The following is a 19,311-nucleotide window of genomic DNA, read 5'->3' on the forward strand; positions in this document are numbered from 1 at the left end:
CAACAATTTTTCTACCCAAGGCTCATCCCCCTCATCCACTCCAAAAATTTCCTTTCTCAAGACCCTAAACACTTTCCTAGAAAATGCAATAAATTTTCCTCCCACTCTCCAGATATCGGGCAGTTGTAAGGACCACTCTTCATTCTATATGCAGAATCTGATGGTGTGATTCTAGTTAAGATTACTTGACTTTTTGGGGGTGTTTCCTCCCTTCTTTGAAAATCAGGCTAATCTCGAAATTGTTGATGGGTAGCATTAAACTTAATGAATTTTAAATATTTGGAATCGACATAAAAGTCAATTCTTTTGATCATCTATTGGTATCAAAATTCCGTTTTTTAGAATTTCGATTACTATTGGGCCGAGTTACTCCTTACATGAAGTTCGTTACCACGAATCATTTGATAGTTTATTTAGTTCATACCTCTGAGTCTGAGCAACTATCTTAGTTAGGAAAGAGGGATTTTACAGAATAGAATGGCAACGAGCAATAGCCATTATCTCGTCTACATGACACGAATGTGGTACACAAATAGTGTGTGCCATAACTCACGTAAGTGTCTATATATTGAGGGTAAATCAGAAAAAAAGGGGAGAAAATCATAAAATAGCACGGCCCAAACTCGCTCAGCTTGGTATAACACTTTGAAAAACATAGACATAAAACTATCTGAATCACCTTTCTCTCACTATAGTATTTTATTTTTTTTAAGGCATTTTCTTGTGGGTTTGCCATATAAAAAAATAACGTTTGAAAACCAAAATCAGAGAAAATCGGATACAAAATTTTCTCTGTCCATTAAATGTCGTTTTTTTTAGTGAATTTTAGCATAACAGCAAAACTAAGAATCCGAAAGACAATTAGACTTGTGATTCAACTTGAGCAAGACAAATACCATCAGACGGGATAATTTTGATCAACCAGGCCCCTTAGAATTATAACTTTCCAAGCTACCTCCTATCTTTAGAATAGATGGTATTGAAGCAGATATTGAGTAATTCATGTTTGAAGATTATTCGTTGCTGGGATATGTTTACTTGTATAATTTATAGATTTTGATTTAAATTTACTTTGAATTCTACCTTATCTGTTTCATTTTGTTTATTTCTGATGTCGTTTTCGCACCTGAAGGTTTTGTTCTATTTGGCGTTGCATACCAATTCTTTATATATAAAAAGCTGATACATCAACTATTACTACCTCAGGTAGCAACTCCCTGCAACACTAAACGACCAGAGAAAACCACAGCTGCCTACGCTCCTTTTCTGCCCCAATCTACTCGAAGCTTAACTCTTTAACCCCCTCCCTTAATTTTCTTTAAATCCTTTCTTATGACCTCTTCCCATCCCCTTTAGTCTGGACAAAAAAAAAAAACGATCTTTGGCAATCTTGGCGACTATTCTTCATCCGTAAAAATGTGTCCTGATATGGCCTAGATACCACAGCCTCTCTTTTATTATAGACCAAGAAAGTAGACTAGAACCAAATTTTTTGTACAGCTTATTGTTTGATATACGGTTGGCCAAACGAGCACCGTACCTATTCAGGGAGGTCCTCTAGAAAACATTCAGCAAATTGTCCTCTGCCTTTCGAATCACTTATGTTTTAGTACCATACTCAACAACTGTCATTACCAAAGTTTGCAATATTCTAGTCTTGGTTTGCAGACATATTTTCCCATTCTTTCAAACCTTTTTCAGCTGTGAACAAACACCCTGGGCTATTCTAATTGATGCAGCAGGTTCGACTATAAATGATTAAAAGACAACCACTCTGAGGTATATACCCAGACGTAAATAGCGACGAAGACCATACTGTCTTGGTTGAACTACCTTGAAGTAATGATGCTAGGGCTGTTTTAAAAATATTCAGTTTTAAAGATTGTATTTTAATGTTTCTACATTTGTTTTGCTTAGGATGGCCCTTGGATATAGGGTCGAAATATTCATTTAAAGTTGCGCTCCACTGTCTTATATAAATAAAATTCCCTAAAAAAAACAATCAATAAAAAAGATTAAACAATCAATAAAAAAGATTAAATCAATTAATTAAATACATAAATTAAATTAATGAAATAAAGCTAAAACCCAAATTCGACAGTTTTTAGTTGTGAAGGATAAAAGCCTCAAAATAATCTTAAATTGAAAATATAATCAAATTGATCAATTAATCAAATCAATTAAATCTATTGACCTGAAGCTTATTAATTTCGGTCATGGAAGATAAAGCCCTTAAAACAATCCTGAATTAAACAGAAAAAAAAAGAAAACACAAAAAATTCAACTAAGATGCAATTAAAAATAACTTACTCCATTTATCATATGCTCATGTTTAGGCTGATTATAGTCCCAAAAAATAATGTCTCCACCTTTTGAGCCAACAGCCAGAACTGTAGGTTTTTTAGGATGCCACGTCATAAAAGTAATTCTCCGATCAAATGGCCTGTATCCTTTAACCACCGTGAGTTTGTTAACATGATTGATTGCTGCTAGCTTCAAGTTCTTAAAATCAAGATATTTCATATGTAAACACAAAAAAGAAGAGAATGCACACTTACTCAAAAAAGCATAAAGGTCTTTGACTAAATAAAATACAGCATTTATGAAGATGTTTAGAAGTTAGACACCAATATATCTGACAAGAGTAGGAGAGAGAGAGAAAGAGAATGGGGAGGGGGTAGAGAGGGGGGAACCCCTCTTTTGAATATATTTTGAATTACAATAGTTTATACACTACAGCGATCCTAAGGTAGAAGTCTGTAGAGAAACTCCTTAGAAATCATAGCTCAGAGTTCGTTTATTCAAAGTGGTTTACAGTTTAGAAGGCAGCATTTTAGGTGTTTGCTGATGGGTTTTCGAATACCGGGTGATTAAAAAAATTGCTGTAATTATGCAAGGGAGCAACATTTGACCATTTTTTGGTTTTTGAGATTTTTGGCTATCCATCTGGGGCTAAACAAAAAAAAAACTAGTTGTCCCCAGTTGGGTTAAGAAACGGTAAAAGTTAACAGAAACTAGGTATTCAAGAGAGGGGGTAGAGAGTGAAGCGTTGAACAGATTGGGGTGGATGAAAAGTGTGCACAGCTGTGTGGCCCTCAGGCAGATTGCTGCTACTCTGAGCAGTTTGTAGCAGAAGTAGTAGTGCAAGAAATTCCTAATAGCAATTTTAACGTTTAATTTTGCCCAACTTATCATGCAGAATTCTTAGTTAATAATTTGGTAAAGCTTTTTTGTGACGTACAGATCTTTTCCCAAAAAAAGATATAATTGTTGAAGTGAGGTTTCTAAGGTAGTTTCCTGTACCCAATTCTAAAATCAAACACGCTGTGCAATGATTTGTGATTTTTTTTTTTAGCTTAAAAAGCAAAAATCAACCAAAATCATCAACGAAATTACGCTAAAATTAAGCAATCTAGAAAAAATTGAACTAAATTCTGTTCATTTAGCAGGTTTGTGGAGCCCACAATGTGCATGTGCTTATAAACAATAACCAATATAAAAATTAACAATAAACAAGCAAAAGTGGTCAAATCCAAAAATTTATTCATCCTCTGGAGAGATGGATACGCTTTCTACAGAAAAGATTATACAAATTTTCAAAAGAAAATTCCAATAATGTAAAAACTTGCAAACAATGTAATTGGCATTCTTAAAGCAATCACTACGATTTGAGAATACAAATACATTTAACAAAAATCAGCTTAAAATAATAATACAGTAAATCTAGAATTTATTTAGGGGCAAGGTATATCATAAGAGTGTAAAAATATAAAAGGACATTTTTTATTATTTTAGATGTCAGAAAAACTTGGGCGGTGAGGGGGGTGCTGTCTCCCCCCTGCCCAATACATAAAATAACAATGAATAAGCAAAAGCAATCCAATGCCACAATCAGTTCACCCTCTGAATGGATGGTTTTGTTTTTCATGGAACTAATTTTCGCAAAAATTCATTGAATCAAAAACTGCCGAGTTAAAAAGTTGAAATTCAGTTATATTTTGACATTCTTAAAGCAGTTATTATGAATCCAAGAAAGAAATTGTTTGCTTCAAAATTATGAAGTTTTTAGAACAGTATCATATTATCGTCAGTGTTGCCACATTCGAGCGTGAAAATAGACAAGCCAAAGTAGTTAGGCTAACTGATTTTTAACCCGTTTTTTTAATTTGGCGCCTGCATATGGAGGCCAATTTTCCTTGAAAATTCAATTCTCAACTTTTCTAAGTTGGGCAAGAAATATATGTGCAAGTTTTCACTTTACTAATTTAAACAATCAGACTTCCGTTTCACTGTCCTTGGTATTTTTAAGTGGTCATCAGCTTTGCCAACGCGGTACAACTGTACCGTTTTTGGTACAATTTAGAGGTCCTGACACAGTGCAGTACATTTGGAAATTTTTTGGTAAAACCAGATTTCCCGGTACATTTAGGTTTTACTTGCTCCTTTTTGACTCAAATATCTGTTCCAAATTTTAGTTTATTCAAAATTATCTTATTGTTGCGGCAAATTTTTAACCTATTGTTCCGATGATACAAATTACTTTCCTGTGGTACAATTTTAATCGGAAAACTGATACAGTTGATTTCAAAGCGTTGGCAACACTGGTGATCATTGCAAATCGAGGAAACAAATGCTTTAGCTTCATATGTACACTTTGAAATCAAATTGAGCTTGGTCACTTTCATTGGTAGCAGTAGCGGCCGCAAACAAATAAATAGCAACATAAGCAAGTAAATATATTTCAAAAAGATTTGGGAAAATCTATGTAGTGATGAAATTTTGCAGTTCAATGGAGATTGAAGAAACGTAATGGTTATAACTGTAGGTTTTATGCTTAAATTTTTATATCAGAGACAAAATATGCGTGATAGCGAAAGTGGAGGGGGGCTAAGAGAGAGTGGGACTCAAATAAAGCTCTTAGCAATAAATTTGCTGAAGCAAAATTCTAAAGCATATGCTCTACAATTTTTTGTGACAAAACTTTGATTGTGGCAAATAAGGGTGCCATTGTCACTAAAACTAATTATTTCGGAAATGGATTGAATTATAGGACCAACTTTCAGAATTTCTCATTGTTCATGTCAAACATCCTTAAATGCACATTTCAGCTTTTTAGTCCCCTTAGCTTGGGAGTTAGACCCTTGCTTTAATTACTCTGGGTTTATACTTGTCAATTTGTTTCATTTTCTTTACTACTAACCAATAATTAAACTTAAACAAATTTCTCTTACAAAAATATTGACTGTATTAGTGACAAAAAAAAGACTCAGGATCTTTTGTCACAGTTGAAAAAAGTTTGAAAGAATAGGAAGAGAAGTCTGCAAACCAATATTAGAATATGGGAAGCTACAGTGATGACAGTGCTCAATTATGGTTCTGAAGAATGGGCACTCCGAAAAACGGACAAAAATGTGCTAGATGTTTTCCAGAGATATTGCCTACAGATTATTTTGGGTACCCGGATGACTGACCATATTTCAAACAGTAGGCTGTACGAAAAGTGTGGGTTCAATCCCGCTTTTTTGGGCAATAATGAGAGAAAGGTTGAGATGGCTAGGGCACGTTCTATGTATGAATGATGGCTGATTGTTGAAGATTGTCCTTTTCGGCCAACCTTCTTGGACTAAACATAAAGAAGGTCGTCTGCGGTTAGGATGGGAGGATATCGTAAAGAAAGATTTAAGGGAAATGGGAACTTCCTGGGAGGATGTAAAGAGGGAGGCTTTGAATAGATTATAGTGGAGGAGGAGCGTACCTAGCTGTATTGGCCTCAAGCGGCTTGGTGCTATCGTGAGTTAGGATGGGAGGATATCGTAAAGAGGGAGGCATTGAATAGATTAGGGCGGAGGAGGAGCGCACGTAGCTGTACTGGCCTCAGGCGACTTGGTGCTGTCGTGGGTTACTAGTAGTAGCAGTAGTAGTATAGTTTCAGTTGTCTATAATTATTATTCCAACTAATTTAAAGTAAAAAAAAAAATCATTAAACCCCAAATCACAGGGTTAGCAGCCTGCTTTAATTGCCACTATATTTAGTTTGATAACATCATTCATTGGCAAATAGGAGCAAACAGGGGGTGGTGATCTGGGTTTTACTGTCACTACAAGTTTCCAAGCAATGGTTTCATCACATCTCTTTCAAAAATTGGGATTTGTCCCAATTGGGTAGCACTTAATACAAACAAAAAACTATATGGTACCTTATGACCAGGGGAAAACCTCCATGGTGACCATCCCTCACATGACATATTTGATAGTGTTCTTAATACATTGACAGTGGGTTTCCTAGCTTGTGCAGGGACAACTTTCTTGGCAGCTTCAGAAATTTTAATTCGTTTTGATTTAGGCTTACCCATAGGGCTTTCATTATTTGAATCTTCATTATCACAACGTCTGAAAGGAAGTATAGATGATGAGCCATATACAAACTGAGCATAATAAGAACCTTCAGCAATTTACTTGAATCAAAAGAAGGAGGGGGACATCTCCTGATACTTCAGTCTTGGGCCGAAGACACAAACTGGTTCACGCTGTATATATCATTGCAAGCTGTAGACTAAAGATTTTGAAATGTCCCAATTCGATACAAACAATACTATCATTTAATTGCCCAAATGTTGAGGTAATTACTGTAAAAACAGCACCTACTAGCAAAAAAAGTTGAAAACTGGAACTCTTCCACAGTTTGAAAAATAAATTTAAATATTGCCGCCTACCATTCCAAGTTGTTTTTTTTTAATAGATGAAATTTAGAAAATTTAATATATATTTTCCTAAAAGAAACTAGCTAAATTCTGAAACTGAGTAAAAACTTCAACAAGGAAGTAAATTGAAAGATAGCCAAAAAAAGTGTTTTGCTTACCAGTAGTAGGAAGAACGCAAAAAATATAAATAACAAATAAGACAATATACAATTATAGACAATATAAACAATAGACAAATATACAGTAGGCCATTGTATACAAAGAACACATATACAACACAAAGAGCTTTGCATACAATGCAAAGAACAATATACAATACATATAAAAACAAAATATAAGAGAATAAGATAAATAACAAATTAGACAAATAAGTGAAATGGAGTTTTGTCAACAAAAGATCTATTACCATAAAGTGTGAATGATTGATCAAGAGGTTATAAATTTATCTATCAATATGTATGAGTGCAGCCAGGAATCTGCAAAGGAAATAAAAGTGCTGTCTTAAAAGAGTTTTAATGCAAATTATTCTGCTGATAAAGAAATTGCTTTATATATATATATATATATATATATATATATATATATATATATATATATATATATATATATATATATATATATATATATATATATATATATATATATATATATATATATATATATATATATATATATATATATATATATATATATATATATATATATATATATATATATATATATATATATATATATATATATATCTTAGGGTCCAACCAATATATCGCCAAGCCGATATTTTCAAGCCAAAACAGGGGTCAGTGTCATTATCAGATATTGGCTGATTTTTTTTTTTTTTTTTTTATGCACGACTTATCCAGAAGATGGCGCCAGATTTCCTCATGTAATTTTTGCTCATCCAGTCTTAGGGGGCTGAGCCACCAGCTAGGTCTGACCGTGGTGAGAGCAGCAGAGGTGAGTCAAATGAAGTCAAAGTATATTTGTTGTCAATACTTGTCAATTCACACCTGGTGCAGTAATGTTTGAAATGTATGGTGAGTTAAAGAACATACAACCAGAGAAGTTATTCTTGCTTGTCTCCTGGATCCCAGATACAAGCACTGACCCCTAAATCAAGAGGCACTCAGTAACGCTAAAAGGTGCCTATCAGAAGAAAAACAGAGTCGGACATTGGAAGAAACAAAATTAGCCACTGGAAAAGGAGAAGAGGAAACCCAAACAGAGGAGAGTAGGCACAGCAAGTTTGATTGACTGTCTGTTTCATAACATGCTTGGAACTTCAACAAGTGAGGAAAAAGAGTTAGCAGATGATATTGATCAGGAACTGGAAAGGTACATGAATGAGGCTGTCATTGACAGGGAAAAAAAGCTGTCCGTTTGAGTGGTGGCGAAATAACAGCAGCCGTTTCAAGAGACTGGCACAACTTGCTGGAAAGCATCTCTGCTGTTCACCCTCTTCTGTCCCAAGCAAGAGAGTTTTCAGCACAGTTGGGAACATTTGTGACAACAAACAAAGGTCTCTGAAAGGAGAAAATGCTAAAAAGTGGTGCTTTCTGCATTACAAACTAAAACTTTACTTGGTTTGATTGTTCTTCTAAATATTTTCAAAATAAATCTTTTTTTGCATTATTTGGAACCCACAGTGAACTATTGAGGCTGTTCTTTGGTGTGTAATATTTATTGGCAAATTATATCGCTACCGTATCAGTACAATACTGATATATCAGTATCGGACCCCAAAAATCCATATTGGTCAGGCCCTAATATATTAGCCAGGAACCTGACAAGCAAAAATTCCTACATGTCATGGTTTGCTAATAAGATGCACTCTATCCACTGATGTAATATTAGTAACGTTATATTAAAAGGCAGAAATTAGAAATGTTTCTTCCAAATATAATAATTGCTGATGTTACAATTGCCCCCCCCCCCTATTGGAGCAAGATATACCCCTAGATTATATACAAATGTTTCCTGATTCTTTTTTTTTAATTGACTTTATTTTACCTTATATACCAAATGTTCATGAGAAATAAGCACAAAAGATAATGACAAACCCACAAAATCAGCAAATTTTTACATAATACATAGGGCTACATTGTGGGGTGGGGGGGATTTCAACAGCAGCAATTATTATAGGTAATAGTCTTGTCTTTGCTGTTGAAGGAAACATTACAATAACAAATGTTTGGGTGATTCTATAATTTTTAGAAAAGCCTTCTGTGTTATATATTTAGACAGGACATTTAAATACCCTTAAGCTAGAGGTCCTAATTACCTGATGAATGCCCTGACAAGGATAACCAGGGAATAAAAGGTCAGAGCTGGGTATAAAGTGTTGTAAGATGGTTTGGAGTCACTACCATCATAAGCTTCATCCTCCATCCCTATCCCCAAAAGAGAAATTCTGCTATTGTGGCCTCAGGGTGGACCTTTCATAAGTTTGCCTAACCAGAACCAACACTGCAAATAGCACTGCAAGGTGACCTTGAAAAGTGGTGCCTGTTAAGGAGATTATAACTTAGTAAGTAACACAGCAGTTGTACTGGATTCTGATTGATGAATAACTCTTCTGGTTTCTTTTTGCTTTTGGTGGTCTGAAAAAAAAACTCTTCCTAGCTAAATTATCTGTTTTAAGCGGTTTCCCTATAGTAGTATACTATTTGTTGGCATGAATATATAAAAAGTCAGAGGTACTAGGTTTGAGATAGCTTGTGCAGGATTTTGACTCTTGTTGATAGAAGAACATTACTAAGTGTGAAAAACCATATTGTGAGCAGGATGGCCTCAGGACTGCGCAAAGCCTAAAATCATATTGGAGGCCCAAGGGACATCTAGCAGTCCAGTTCTAAGCCGGATGAAGTACTTCATGTACACAGGAGATGTGTTATTCCCTGTCCTGAACTAGTTCTAGGGCCAATGACTTTCCACAGGCCATAGTGATTTCAATGATTTCAATAATATATCTTAGGTGATTGGATAGGTGAGTAAGGTCAAGACCTTGTTCAAGTGCTTGTTTATCTCAATTGCTAAAGTATGGAAACAATATTTTTTTTTCTAATCAAATAATTATTTTTAACACATTATAAAAATTGCAACATGGAATGTTACAATGTTAAAAAACAAACATTGCATTGAAATTTTGACTGACGAATTTAGATGCTTTGAACTGGACTTTTTATGAGTTTCAAAAAATCACATCCTAAGGGTAGGAAACAGGAAACTAGATCACATATAATTTATTTACAGAGGTAGGAAAAATGGGGTGTATAGACAGGAAGAAGGGTTCATGATGAATAAGGAAGGTGCTAAGTCTTATTTAGATAGGGAAGGCAGTAATAATAGAATGTTAGTTATTCATCTTTCAACTAAAAAATGCAAGGTATCATTCATAGTAGTATATACAAATAGGCAAATTTGTGTAGGAAAAGAAAATAGCAACAGTTACAGACTGCTGCAATTTTGTAGACAAAACAATCTAGTTATAACTAATGCATTATTTAGTCATAAAATGGCCCATAAGTTAACAGGGTTCCCACATAATGGTAAAATGGCCAACCTTATTGATTATGTTATTGTAAACCAACAACCAGCAGGACCAATAGCAGATACTAGGGCATACAGGAGTGCTGTTACTGATCACAATAAAATCACATCTAGGGTTCATTTAAATCTTAAATTTAGGAAAGATAACTATCTTCTGGGAATTATAATGTTTTTAGACTCCAAAATGAGAATTTGGGAGAAACTTCCAAGGAACAGTTGAATATCAGACTGGAGAGTTTAAAACTTGATTATGCAGAAGATGAACAAAATACTACTACTACTAACAACTCACCACAGCACCAAGCCCCCTGAGGCCAACACAGCTATGCACGCTCCTCCTCCATCCCAATCTATTCAGTCTCCCTCTTTAGACCCTCCAAGGACGTTCCCATTTCCTTTATATCTTTCTTTATGACATCCTCCCACCCCAGACGAGGACAAGCTGTTTTCTTTTTAGCCCAAAAAAGTTGGCCAAAAAGGACAATCTTCATCCTTCATCCACAGAACGTGTCCTAGCCATCTCAACCTTTCTCTCATTACAGCCCTAGAAAGTAGGATTGAAGCACAATTTTTATAAAGCCTATTGTTTGAAATACGGTAAGTCAGCCAGGTACCCAGAACAATCTGTAAGCAATTTCTCTGGAAACATCTAGCAAATCTTCATCCGCTTTTCAGAAAACCCATGCTTCAGAGCCATATTTGACCATATAGAGCCATATAATCTAATCTTGGTTTGCAGACTTATCTTCCTATTCTTCCAAACTTTTTTTTAACTGTGAAAAAAACACCTTGAGCCTTGGCTATTCTACTTTTAACATCTTCACTGCTCCCACCATCTACTAATAATACTATCAAGGTATGTGAAGCTGCCCACATGATCAATCTTCTTGTTAACCATCATCCCCTTTTCATCTTCACTTATTCCTAGCCTTAGTGACTTAGTCTTCTTAACGTTAATTTTCAAATCTATTCTAGCACCCTGAACTTGCAAAACCTCTAAAAGTTCATTCATTTTGCTAACACTTTCATCTAGGGTGCTTACGTCATAAGCATAATCTAAGTCCAGGAGAGTTTTTCCTCTCCATTTGACTCCATGGTCTCCCATTGCCTTTCTTGTACTCCTTAAGACAAAGTCCATCAAAATGATCCATATAAAGCGGGATAGAATACAACCCTGCTTAAATCCTGATTTAATACAAAACTAGCTGCTAACCTCATTTCCTACCTTAACCAGAGCAGTGTTATTCTGATACATAGCACTACTCACTTTAATGTATTTGTCTGGTATACCATAAAAGGATATGCTAAATCTCTTCTATCAATAGAATCAAACTCTTGCTCATAATCTATAAAACTGAGGACCAAAGGTGTTTGACAACTCAGACACTTCTCAATTATTAGCCTAAGAGTGAAATTTTGGTCGACACATCCTCTACCTTTTCTAAAACTGCACTGTTTTTCTCTTAAAACTTTGTCTACAGCATCTCTCAGTCTACCTACAGAGACCAGACTAATGCCTCAATAATTACCATACTCAATCTTATAACCTTTCTTATACAGTGGTTTAATTAAAGTTTTCCTAAAATCGTTAGGTACTTCTTCTTTTTCAAAAATCGTACTCATAATCTTCAGTAACTTATTTTTAACCTCAGAGCCACCATGTTTAAGAGACTCATTTACCACACTATCAGCACCTGGAGCCTTATTATTTTTTTTTATCGTTTTAGTACTGTTGCTCATTCTTCCTCACAAAATAAATCTTCCTTCACATCCAAGGTGTCTCAAACTTTTTCATTTTCCTCTATATCTTTTCCTGCAACTTCTCAAAATTCTCAAAATGTTCTGCTCGTCTCTCTTTAACTCTTTCCTTATCACTAATTGTTGCCGTGTTCCTGTCTTTAACGGTGACAAGTTCGGATTGACTACTCCCGCTCAATTTATTAACATGCCGGTACAATATTTAACTGTTATGCCATCTAGCTGGATCTTCCAGATCCTTAGCAATTTTATCCGTGGCCTCCTCTTAACACCTCCTTAGTTCATATTTTAATGATTTCTCCACTTTCTTTACAGCTAGAAATATTAGTGAAAATACTTTCAGCTTAGTAGAGAAGAGAGGGTCTTGTAAAAACAAAAGTATTTGAGTGATAGAGTTACAGGAAACAATATATAAAAAAAATGAAAAGTTTGTGACACTTTGGAAGTGAAGGCAGATATGTTTTGTGAAGAAGAATTACAATTAAACAAGGCTCAGTAATCAGCCCTGTGATATTTAACAATGCAGTACGTTCTGCGATAAAATCGATAGAAGAATTTTTGATAGAAGATGGAATTGATGCTAGTCATCTATCTTATGCAGATGATCTACTTTTGATAAGTGATAGTTTAGATTCTTTATAGAAAGCTATTAACTCCAAGTATCGTCTGCACTTGGAGATATTGGGCTAACAAAAGAGCCGCCTAAGACTGAATTTGTCGTTTTGAACAACGAAACACTGCCAAATCATGTTGTTGATGTTTGCGGGAAGACAGTTGTCCAAAAACATACGTTTGAGTATCTCGGACTCCGATATGGGAATTCTATCAAAGCTACTAAAAATCTACTTATTGCGGCACTTAAAGAAAAACTGCAGAAAACTTACGGTATGTTATCACAAACTAAAGGTCAATTTGACAAGATTACGCTCGGTCGTCTCTGTAACACCAGTTTGCACCACATGTCTTTTTTTTAACCCTGTTATGGAATGGCTTTAGTAAAACCGAGCGTAACCAAATTTATTCAAATTTTTTTCGGTATTGCAAATATTTATTAGGAATTCCTATAGGGTTCAGAAACTCTTATGTTTTACAGAGATACGGTACTATATTTTTGAGATAAGTAAGAAAGTGGATGAGTTGTCTACCCTTTTCAAAAGTTGAAACAGAACAGTCCATGACTTTCCATTAGCTAGTCTTGCTCAGTAAAATCGTGATATTGATTGTGTTTGTTTTTCTCTCTTCCATAGTTATTGTGGTTTAATTTTGTTTTGTAGTGTTGTGTGATTTTTTTTCATTCTTTTTTTTTCTCGTTTTTAACACCTTCGAGCATTTACAGTGTATTTGTATGAAGGTTTGAAATTAAATTATTATTATCAGTAATACTAAAAGGAATAAAAAATAATAAGGCCCAAGGTGCTGATAGTGTTGCAAATGAGTTTTTAAAATATGGTGGCTGTGAAATTAGAGATAAATTACAGAAGATTAGTTTTGTAAAAGGGGAAGTACCTAAATTTTTTGGAAAGGTTTAATTAAACAACTCTATAAGAAAGATGTTAATTGTAGAGGCAAAGGGTTGATTTCTGTATGAAGCAAATTACTTAGTATAATAATACTCTATAGACATAGAGATGCTATTGATAAAGCTGTAAGAGAAGAAAAGTGTTGTTTTTGGAAGGGGAGTGGATGCATTGAGCAAATTTTCACACTTAGATTAATAATCAAGAAGTGTCTGAGTGATCAGACCCCTTTAGTCCTCAGTTTCATAGATTATAAGCAAGTGTTTGATTCAGGCACTAAAATAGCTTTAATGTCCTATCCTTGTACAATATACCTGATAAATACATTAAAGTGATTACCATACATAAGAATAGCATTGCTGCAGTTAAGGTAGAAAACAAGGATAGTAGCTGATTTTGTATTGAGCAAGGAGTTAAGCAGGTTGTGTTCTATCCCTATTGATGAACTTTGTCCTAAGAAACATAGCAAAGGCTATGGGAGAGCCTGGAATCAAATCAGAGAGTAGAACTCTCCTACTTAGATATGTTGATGAATTGAATGTCATAGATAAATATATTAGCAAAATGAATAATCTTTTGGAGGACAGGGAATAAGTGAAATGTGATTTTGGGTAACAAAATCAATTAAGTTGATGGCTTTATGTACCTAGGTAGTATTATCAGTTAAGATGGTTGGTGCAGTGAAGATATTAAAAGTAGAATAGCAAAGGCCAAGAGTATTTTTTCATAGATGAAAGAAATTTGGAAGAAAAGGAAGATAAGCCTGCAAATCAAAGATTAGATTTTCCAAAGCTACAGTGATGGCACAAGGAATCTAATGGAACTATTTATTTATTTCCTTCAGAAGTGAGCAACCACTAAAAACTGCCCCAAAAATCAGTTCATCTTAATTTTGGGCTTTCAGTGTCTCTTTCATTGGCTCAAGTTTCGGAAAATGCAAAGTCTACTATTTCAGCAGGATTTTAAGCCATATCATGTTTTTTTTCCAAAATTTAAGAAAAATTTTAGCCTAATAAATCTTCACAGCTTTACTAGTCAAGCCTGAGCCAAGGTGTGAGGCTGAAAATGCTCATATTGTGTCTCATTTGAGCAGCATATCTTTTTCTCAAGGTTCAAGTTTTATAACCAAAAGATTTATAAAGGTCGTCAACAGTTATCTCTAGGCTATAACTACTATGCTTCACTAGTGCTGCAAATGATAAAAATGGGTAGAGTATTTTACATATTTTACCATAATTATACGGACCCCCATAAAAGTGGTATTTTACTTACTTTACTGGAATTTTACCAATATTTTTACTGACAAATTTTATGGCATCTTGTAGTTATCATTGTGCAAAACTACCCAAAAGCTGGATACAGCAGGGTAAACAAGTAATATAATTATTAATTGTACTCATTAATTTCATTGTGATGTGTTTATGATTGAGTGACAGATTGTTTTTTTGACTAGGCCTTCTCTTACAGCATATCACCTCATTTACATTTGCTTATTCTCTATTAATGAGCAGTTTGTGTAATCTATTTACTAAAAAATTTTCAGAAAGCAATATCACTTTGCCTGTGGGTCTGAAGAAACGTTACCCAGTCTGAAACCTAGAACACCCATAGCTTTTTTGGTACCAATTTGGTAAATTGGTGTCAATTTGCAAAGAAAATGGTGCTGATTTGAGCTTGAATAGTTTTTTAGTTTTCAGTGCCAAATTGCAAAAACAGCACCAAATTTCATTGTGATAATAATAATAATAATAATAAAAAATAATCCTCAATCATTTCCTTCTCTTCTGCACAAAAATCAAAAGATCCAAATAATAATAATAATAATAACTATTTAAAAGCTGTTATTAAAAAAAATAAAGTATTTAAAAATTGAATTACAAATTTTTAATGAAATAAATATTTGAAGATGACATAGCCTAAATTTTAATAATACAAAAACTTAACAATAATAATAGAAGAACTAAATAATAAGTTAAATAGTACAGTTGACAAATGGTGTCCATGTCCATGATTTTTAGTTTTTAAAATCTTGTACAAGGGACATTTTTTTGTACTGCTATAATTTGCACACTGAGCTGCTGAAAGGGGTGCCCAAAAAAGCTATGTGTGTTCTAGGCTTAAGGCCCAAGACAAAATTGGCATTTTTAATGAGGATTTTTTCACTGATGGTACTCTAGTGTGGACCCACTAGGTGGTAAATATTCTATCATTGTAATGTCAGTTGATCATAGTAGACCATAAGCCTTTTTGTGTTTTCAATTAAAACAATTGAAAAAAAAACAGCTACTCCAACCACCTACACATCAAAACATACATTGTATGTCCCTACCCTATAGTATTACCTTAAATTGCAGCTAGGAGCAATCTAAGGATTTCACCTTATAGAGCTCCAGAATGATGACTAATTGTATGCAAGAATCACTGGTGACCGGGTGCTACTCCATCTTTGATAGCATCCCAATTGAGTTTACACTCTTTGGAGGACCACTCAGCATCTAGCCTTCATTTAAAAACATCAATGGATTCAGCAGTAACTGGTTGATTAGATAATTTGTTCCAATTATTGACAATACGTGTTGAGAAGAATTGAGTACAGACTCTAGATGTTGTAGACTGCTTGCCAAGTTTCAGTTGATGACCTCTAGTTCTTGAATTGGTGCAAACTGTAGGGAATAATGCTGGGAGAATATTAGACCTCAATAACTTAAAGGCTAAAATGGCATCCCCTCTATTTCTCCTGTATACAAGTGTAGGGAGATTCAACTTTGATAGTCTTACAGGACAGGAAAGCTCTTGCATGCCAGATATCATTTTAATGGCATGTCTCTGCACATCTTCAAGAAATTTTATATATTTTTTAAAGAATGGAGAGGCAAGTGAAATTCCAACTTCAAGCTTAGGACACACAAGTCCCTTATAAAGAAGACTGATGACTTTAGAGGAACGCGTGGAGATGGTATGCTTAATCAAACCCAAGGTTGAACTATCCCCAGCAGCAGATCTCTTAGCATGTGTGCTGAATTCAAAATTAATTACATGGTTAAAGACTGTAGACTATCTTTAACTGTAAACAGAATTTAAAAATTATAACCACTTCTACTTTAGTGCACTCTATTATTCTGACATGGGCATCTTGTCTAGGGGAGGGGCAGCCAATTCTGTGATGAAGGGCAGAGGGGGGCTGAAGTTATATTTTCAGTGTACAAAACCTTACATTGCCAGCAAGTTCTATCATGCCTATGAAATCTTTATTAATAAGTAATCACCAAAAATCATCAATAGGCTTCAGCATTAATCTTCTTGGATTAGTGCCAAATCTTTCCGAGATGTTATGGATAATTGCTTCTTGTTTGAATTTTATTCTGTCATTTCAGCTGTTTACTTCCAGCCTTTTCAACCATCTACATTTTATCAACTGCTTTTTCAACCAACTTTTTCATATCTAGTGTAAATTTGACCCTTTGTATGCCCATGCATTCTGATATGCTCTGTTAAGGTGTCTTAGACCAAAGACACCCTTGGCATTTTTTTTTACCAAGTGTTTCTTTACTGAGCCTTTTTTAGAGACATGAATTTAAAAAAAACTTTTTCCACAAAATAAGTTTTTCAAAGAAAACTAAAGAACCCCATTAAACAAAAAATGAGCAAAAATAAAATCAAATAATCTACCAAGTGTGAAACTACCACAAATCAGCATTGATAAATAAATGAAACCCAAAACAAACAGAAGTTACAATAAATAAGTGAGTCAAACTCAAAACAAGCAGAAATTAACATACTTTGGGCTCAAAACCCCAATGCCTTCCCAAGGCCAGAACATAATTTGCACTTTACTAAAAAAAATATAAATGTTTTTACTTTTATAACTTTAATAAATCAAATAATATTAACATTTTGCTTACTAAATATCAGTATATGTATATTAAACTGACAATGCACATTTATTTGTAGTTTTTTAAGTAAAGTGAAAATTATGTTCTGGCCTTGGGAAGGCACAGGGGTTTTGAGCCCAATGTATGTCAATTTCTGCTCGTTTGAGTTTGACTTGGTTATTTATTATAATTTCTGTTCATTTTGGGTTTCATTTATTTATTGATGCTGATTTGCGGTAGTTTCATGCTTGGTAGATTATTTGATTTTTGCTCATTTTTTGTTTAATGGAGTTCTTTACTTTTCTTTGAGTAACTTATTTTGTGGAAAATTTTTTTTTTTAAATTAATTTCTGTTCATTTTATATTGACATAGTCTTTTCAGGAAAAAGAAACATATTTTCTATCTGGAGATCAACTATGCTGAACAAAATGGCTATCTCAAAATTTTGATGGGATGTGTTGGGGGTATGTTGGGTGTGGGGGGGGGGCTAGTTGCCCTCCATTCACTTTAGACTATTTAAAATGGCACTAACGCTTTAAATTTTCAATCGGATGAGCCTCTTTTGAAGATTCTACGACAACATCTTTTATAGATGTCTTATATTCCTCAAAAGCATAACTTAATGCCCTTTCCCTGAGGTTTCTGGTGGAGTGTCCTCCTCAAAAAAATATGTTCTATGTATAAATAATACATAGTACATTGTGCCAACATTGTTCTTATATGGCCTCAGGGCATAACTTAAAACCCTTGCCCCAAGGGATGTGGGGGAGTGTCTTCCTCAAAAACATATTTTCTATCTGGAAATCAACTATGCTGAACAAAATGGCTATCTCAAACTTTTGATTAGATGTGTTTGGGGGAATGATGAGGGTGCATCTGCCTAAATGTTTCTTATATTTGATTACTGAAGATATTGTTATATTCTCTTTGGACTATTGGCTACAAAATTTCGCGTTTTTTTTAGTGGATAATTTGTGCAGAAGGGAGCAATAGCAAACAAACAAGAGGCCGAATTGGTACCAGCGGGATTTTAATCCTTAAACTGCTGTGAATAGGTGATTTGAGTATTGCACTTCCCACATTCTGTCTACCTCAAAAATTGTCAAGGCAAACCCATATGATCCTGTGAAATTTAACTTGTGAATTATTGTCTCACGTTGAGTGTCTTAAGACATTTTTACAATCCTAATGTATTATTTTTCATATTCAGTAGACCCGACAGTGTTAAATTATAGTTACTAACATTGGAGTGTCATTCGATTTAGTTGTTGTCAAAATGATAATACAGAAGTTTAATTCCCTAGGGATTTCAACGTCTATATATCTTGAATTTCATCTGTCGGTGTTGCCAATACAATTTCCTGTTGGTGGAAAATTTGTTTGTGCCCGAAATGCCGCCCAAATTGAAACGTCTCAGAGAGAGCCCCCAGAAAAATGTGTACAGATGCCTGTTATGTACTTCAGACCTAGAAGAGGACTCTAAAGCATTACTTTGTGATGGGTGTGGAAAATGGATGTGTTGTCACTGCCTGAAAATATCCGATGCAGAGTATGAACTTCTCATGAAAATGCAGGAGAAAAATGGTTTCAATTGGGACTGTTCTTGGTGCAAATCAAATGTGACCACCCCTAGATCCATTATCCCTCCCCAACCCGCAGCTACTATCCAAGATATCACTACTGTGATCACGCAAGCAATAGGAAACCTTCAGAGTAGTCTCTCCAATACCATTGCGCAAACTGAGAGTACACTTAGAGCTGAGCTAGGTTCTATAAAAGACAAAGTAAATAATGTGGAAGTGGCCCTATCCTCAAAATGTAGCATGGATGAAACGAAGCAAATTGTGCAAGCAGAAGTCCGAGCACTTAGTTCTAACTTTCAGCAGTTGTTAGAATCCAAAGTACAATAGATCATC

The 19,311-nt window shown here is 34.5% G+C and overlaps 1 protein-coding gene across 1 annotated transcript in view; it reads right to left on the reverse strand.

The window, feature by feature from the left end:
• The window catches only part of LOC148939764 (DNA damage-binding protein 2-like), an 84,374-nt gene that overhangs the window by 58,390 nt on the left and 6,673 nt on the right, over positions 1-19,311 (reverse strand). The window contains exons 2-3 of the mRNA XM_089105999.1: positions 6,198-6,390; positions 2,311-2,502 (exon numbers count right to left, since the gene is read on the reverse strand). Coding sequence (XP_088962125.1) covers positions 2,311-2,502; positions 6,198-6,390 — 385 coding nt within the window. The remainder of the gene's footprint in view (positions 1-2,310; positions 2,503-6,197; positions 6,391-19,311) is intronic.

The sequence above is a fragment of the Artemia sp. Qi Xiang Cuo genome, chromosome 20 (assembly GCF_049724085.1).
Source record: "Artemia sp. Qi Xiang Cuo chromosome 20, ASM4972408v1, whole genome shotgun sequence".
In the NCBI taxonomy this organism is placed as follows: domain Eukaryota; kingdom Metazoa; phylum Arthropoda; class Branchiopoda; order Anostraca; family Artemiidae; genus Artemia; species Artemia sp. Qi Xiang Cuo.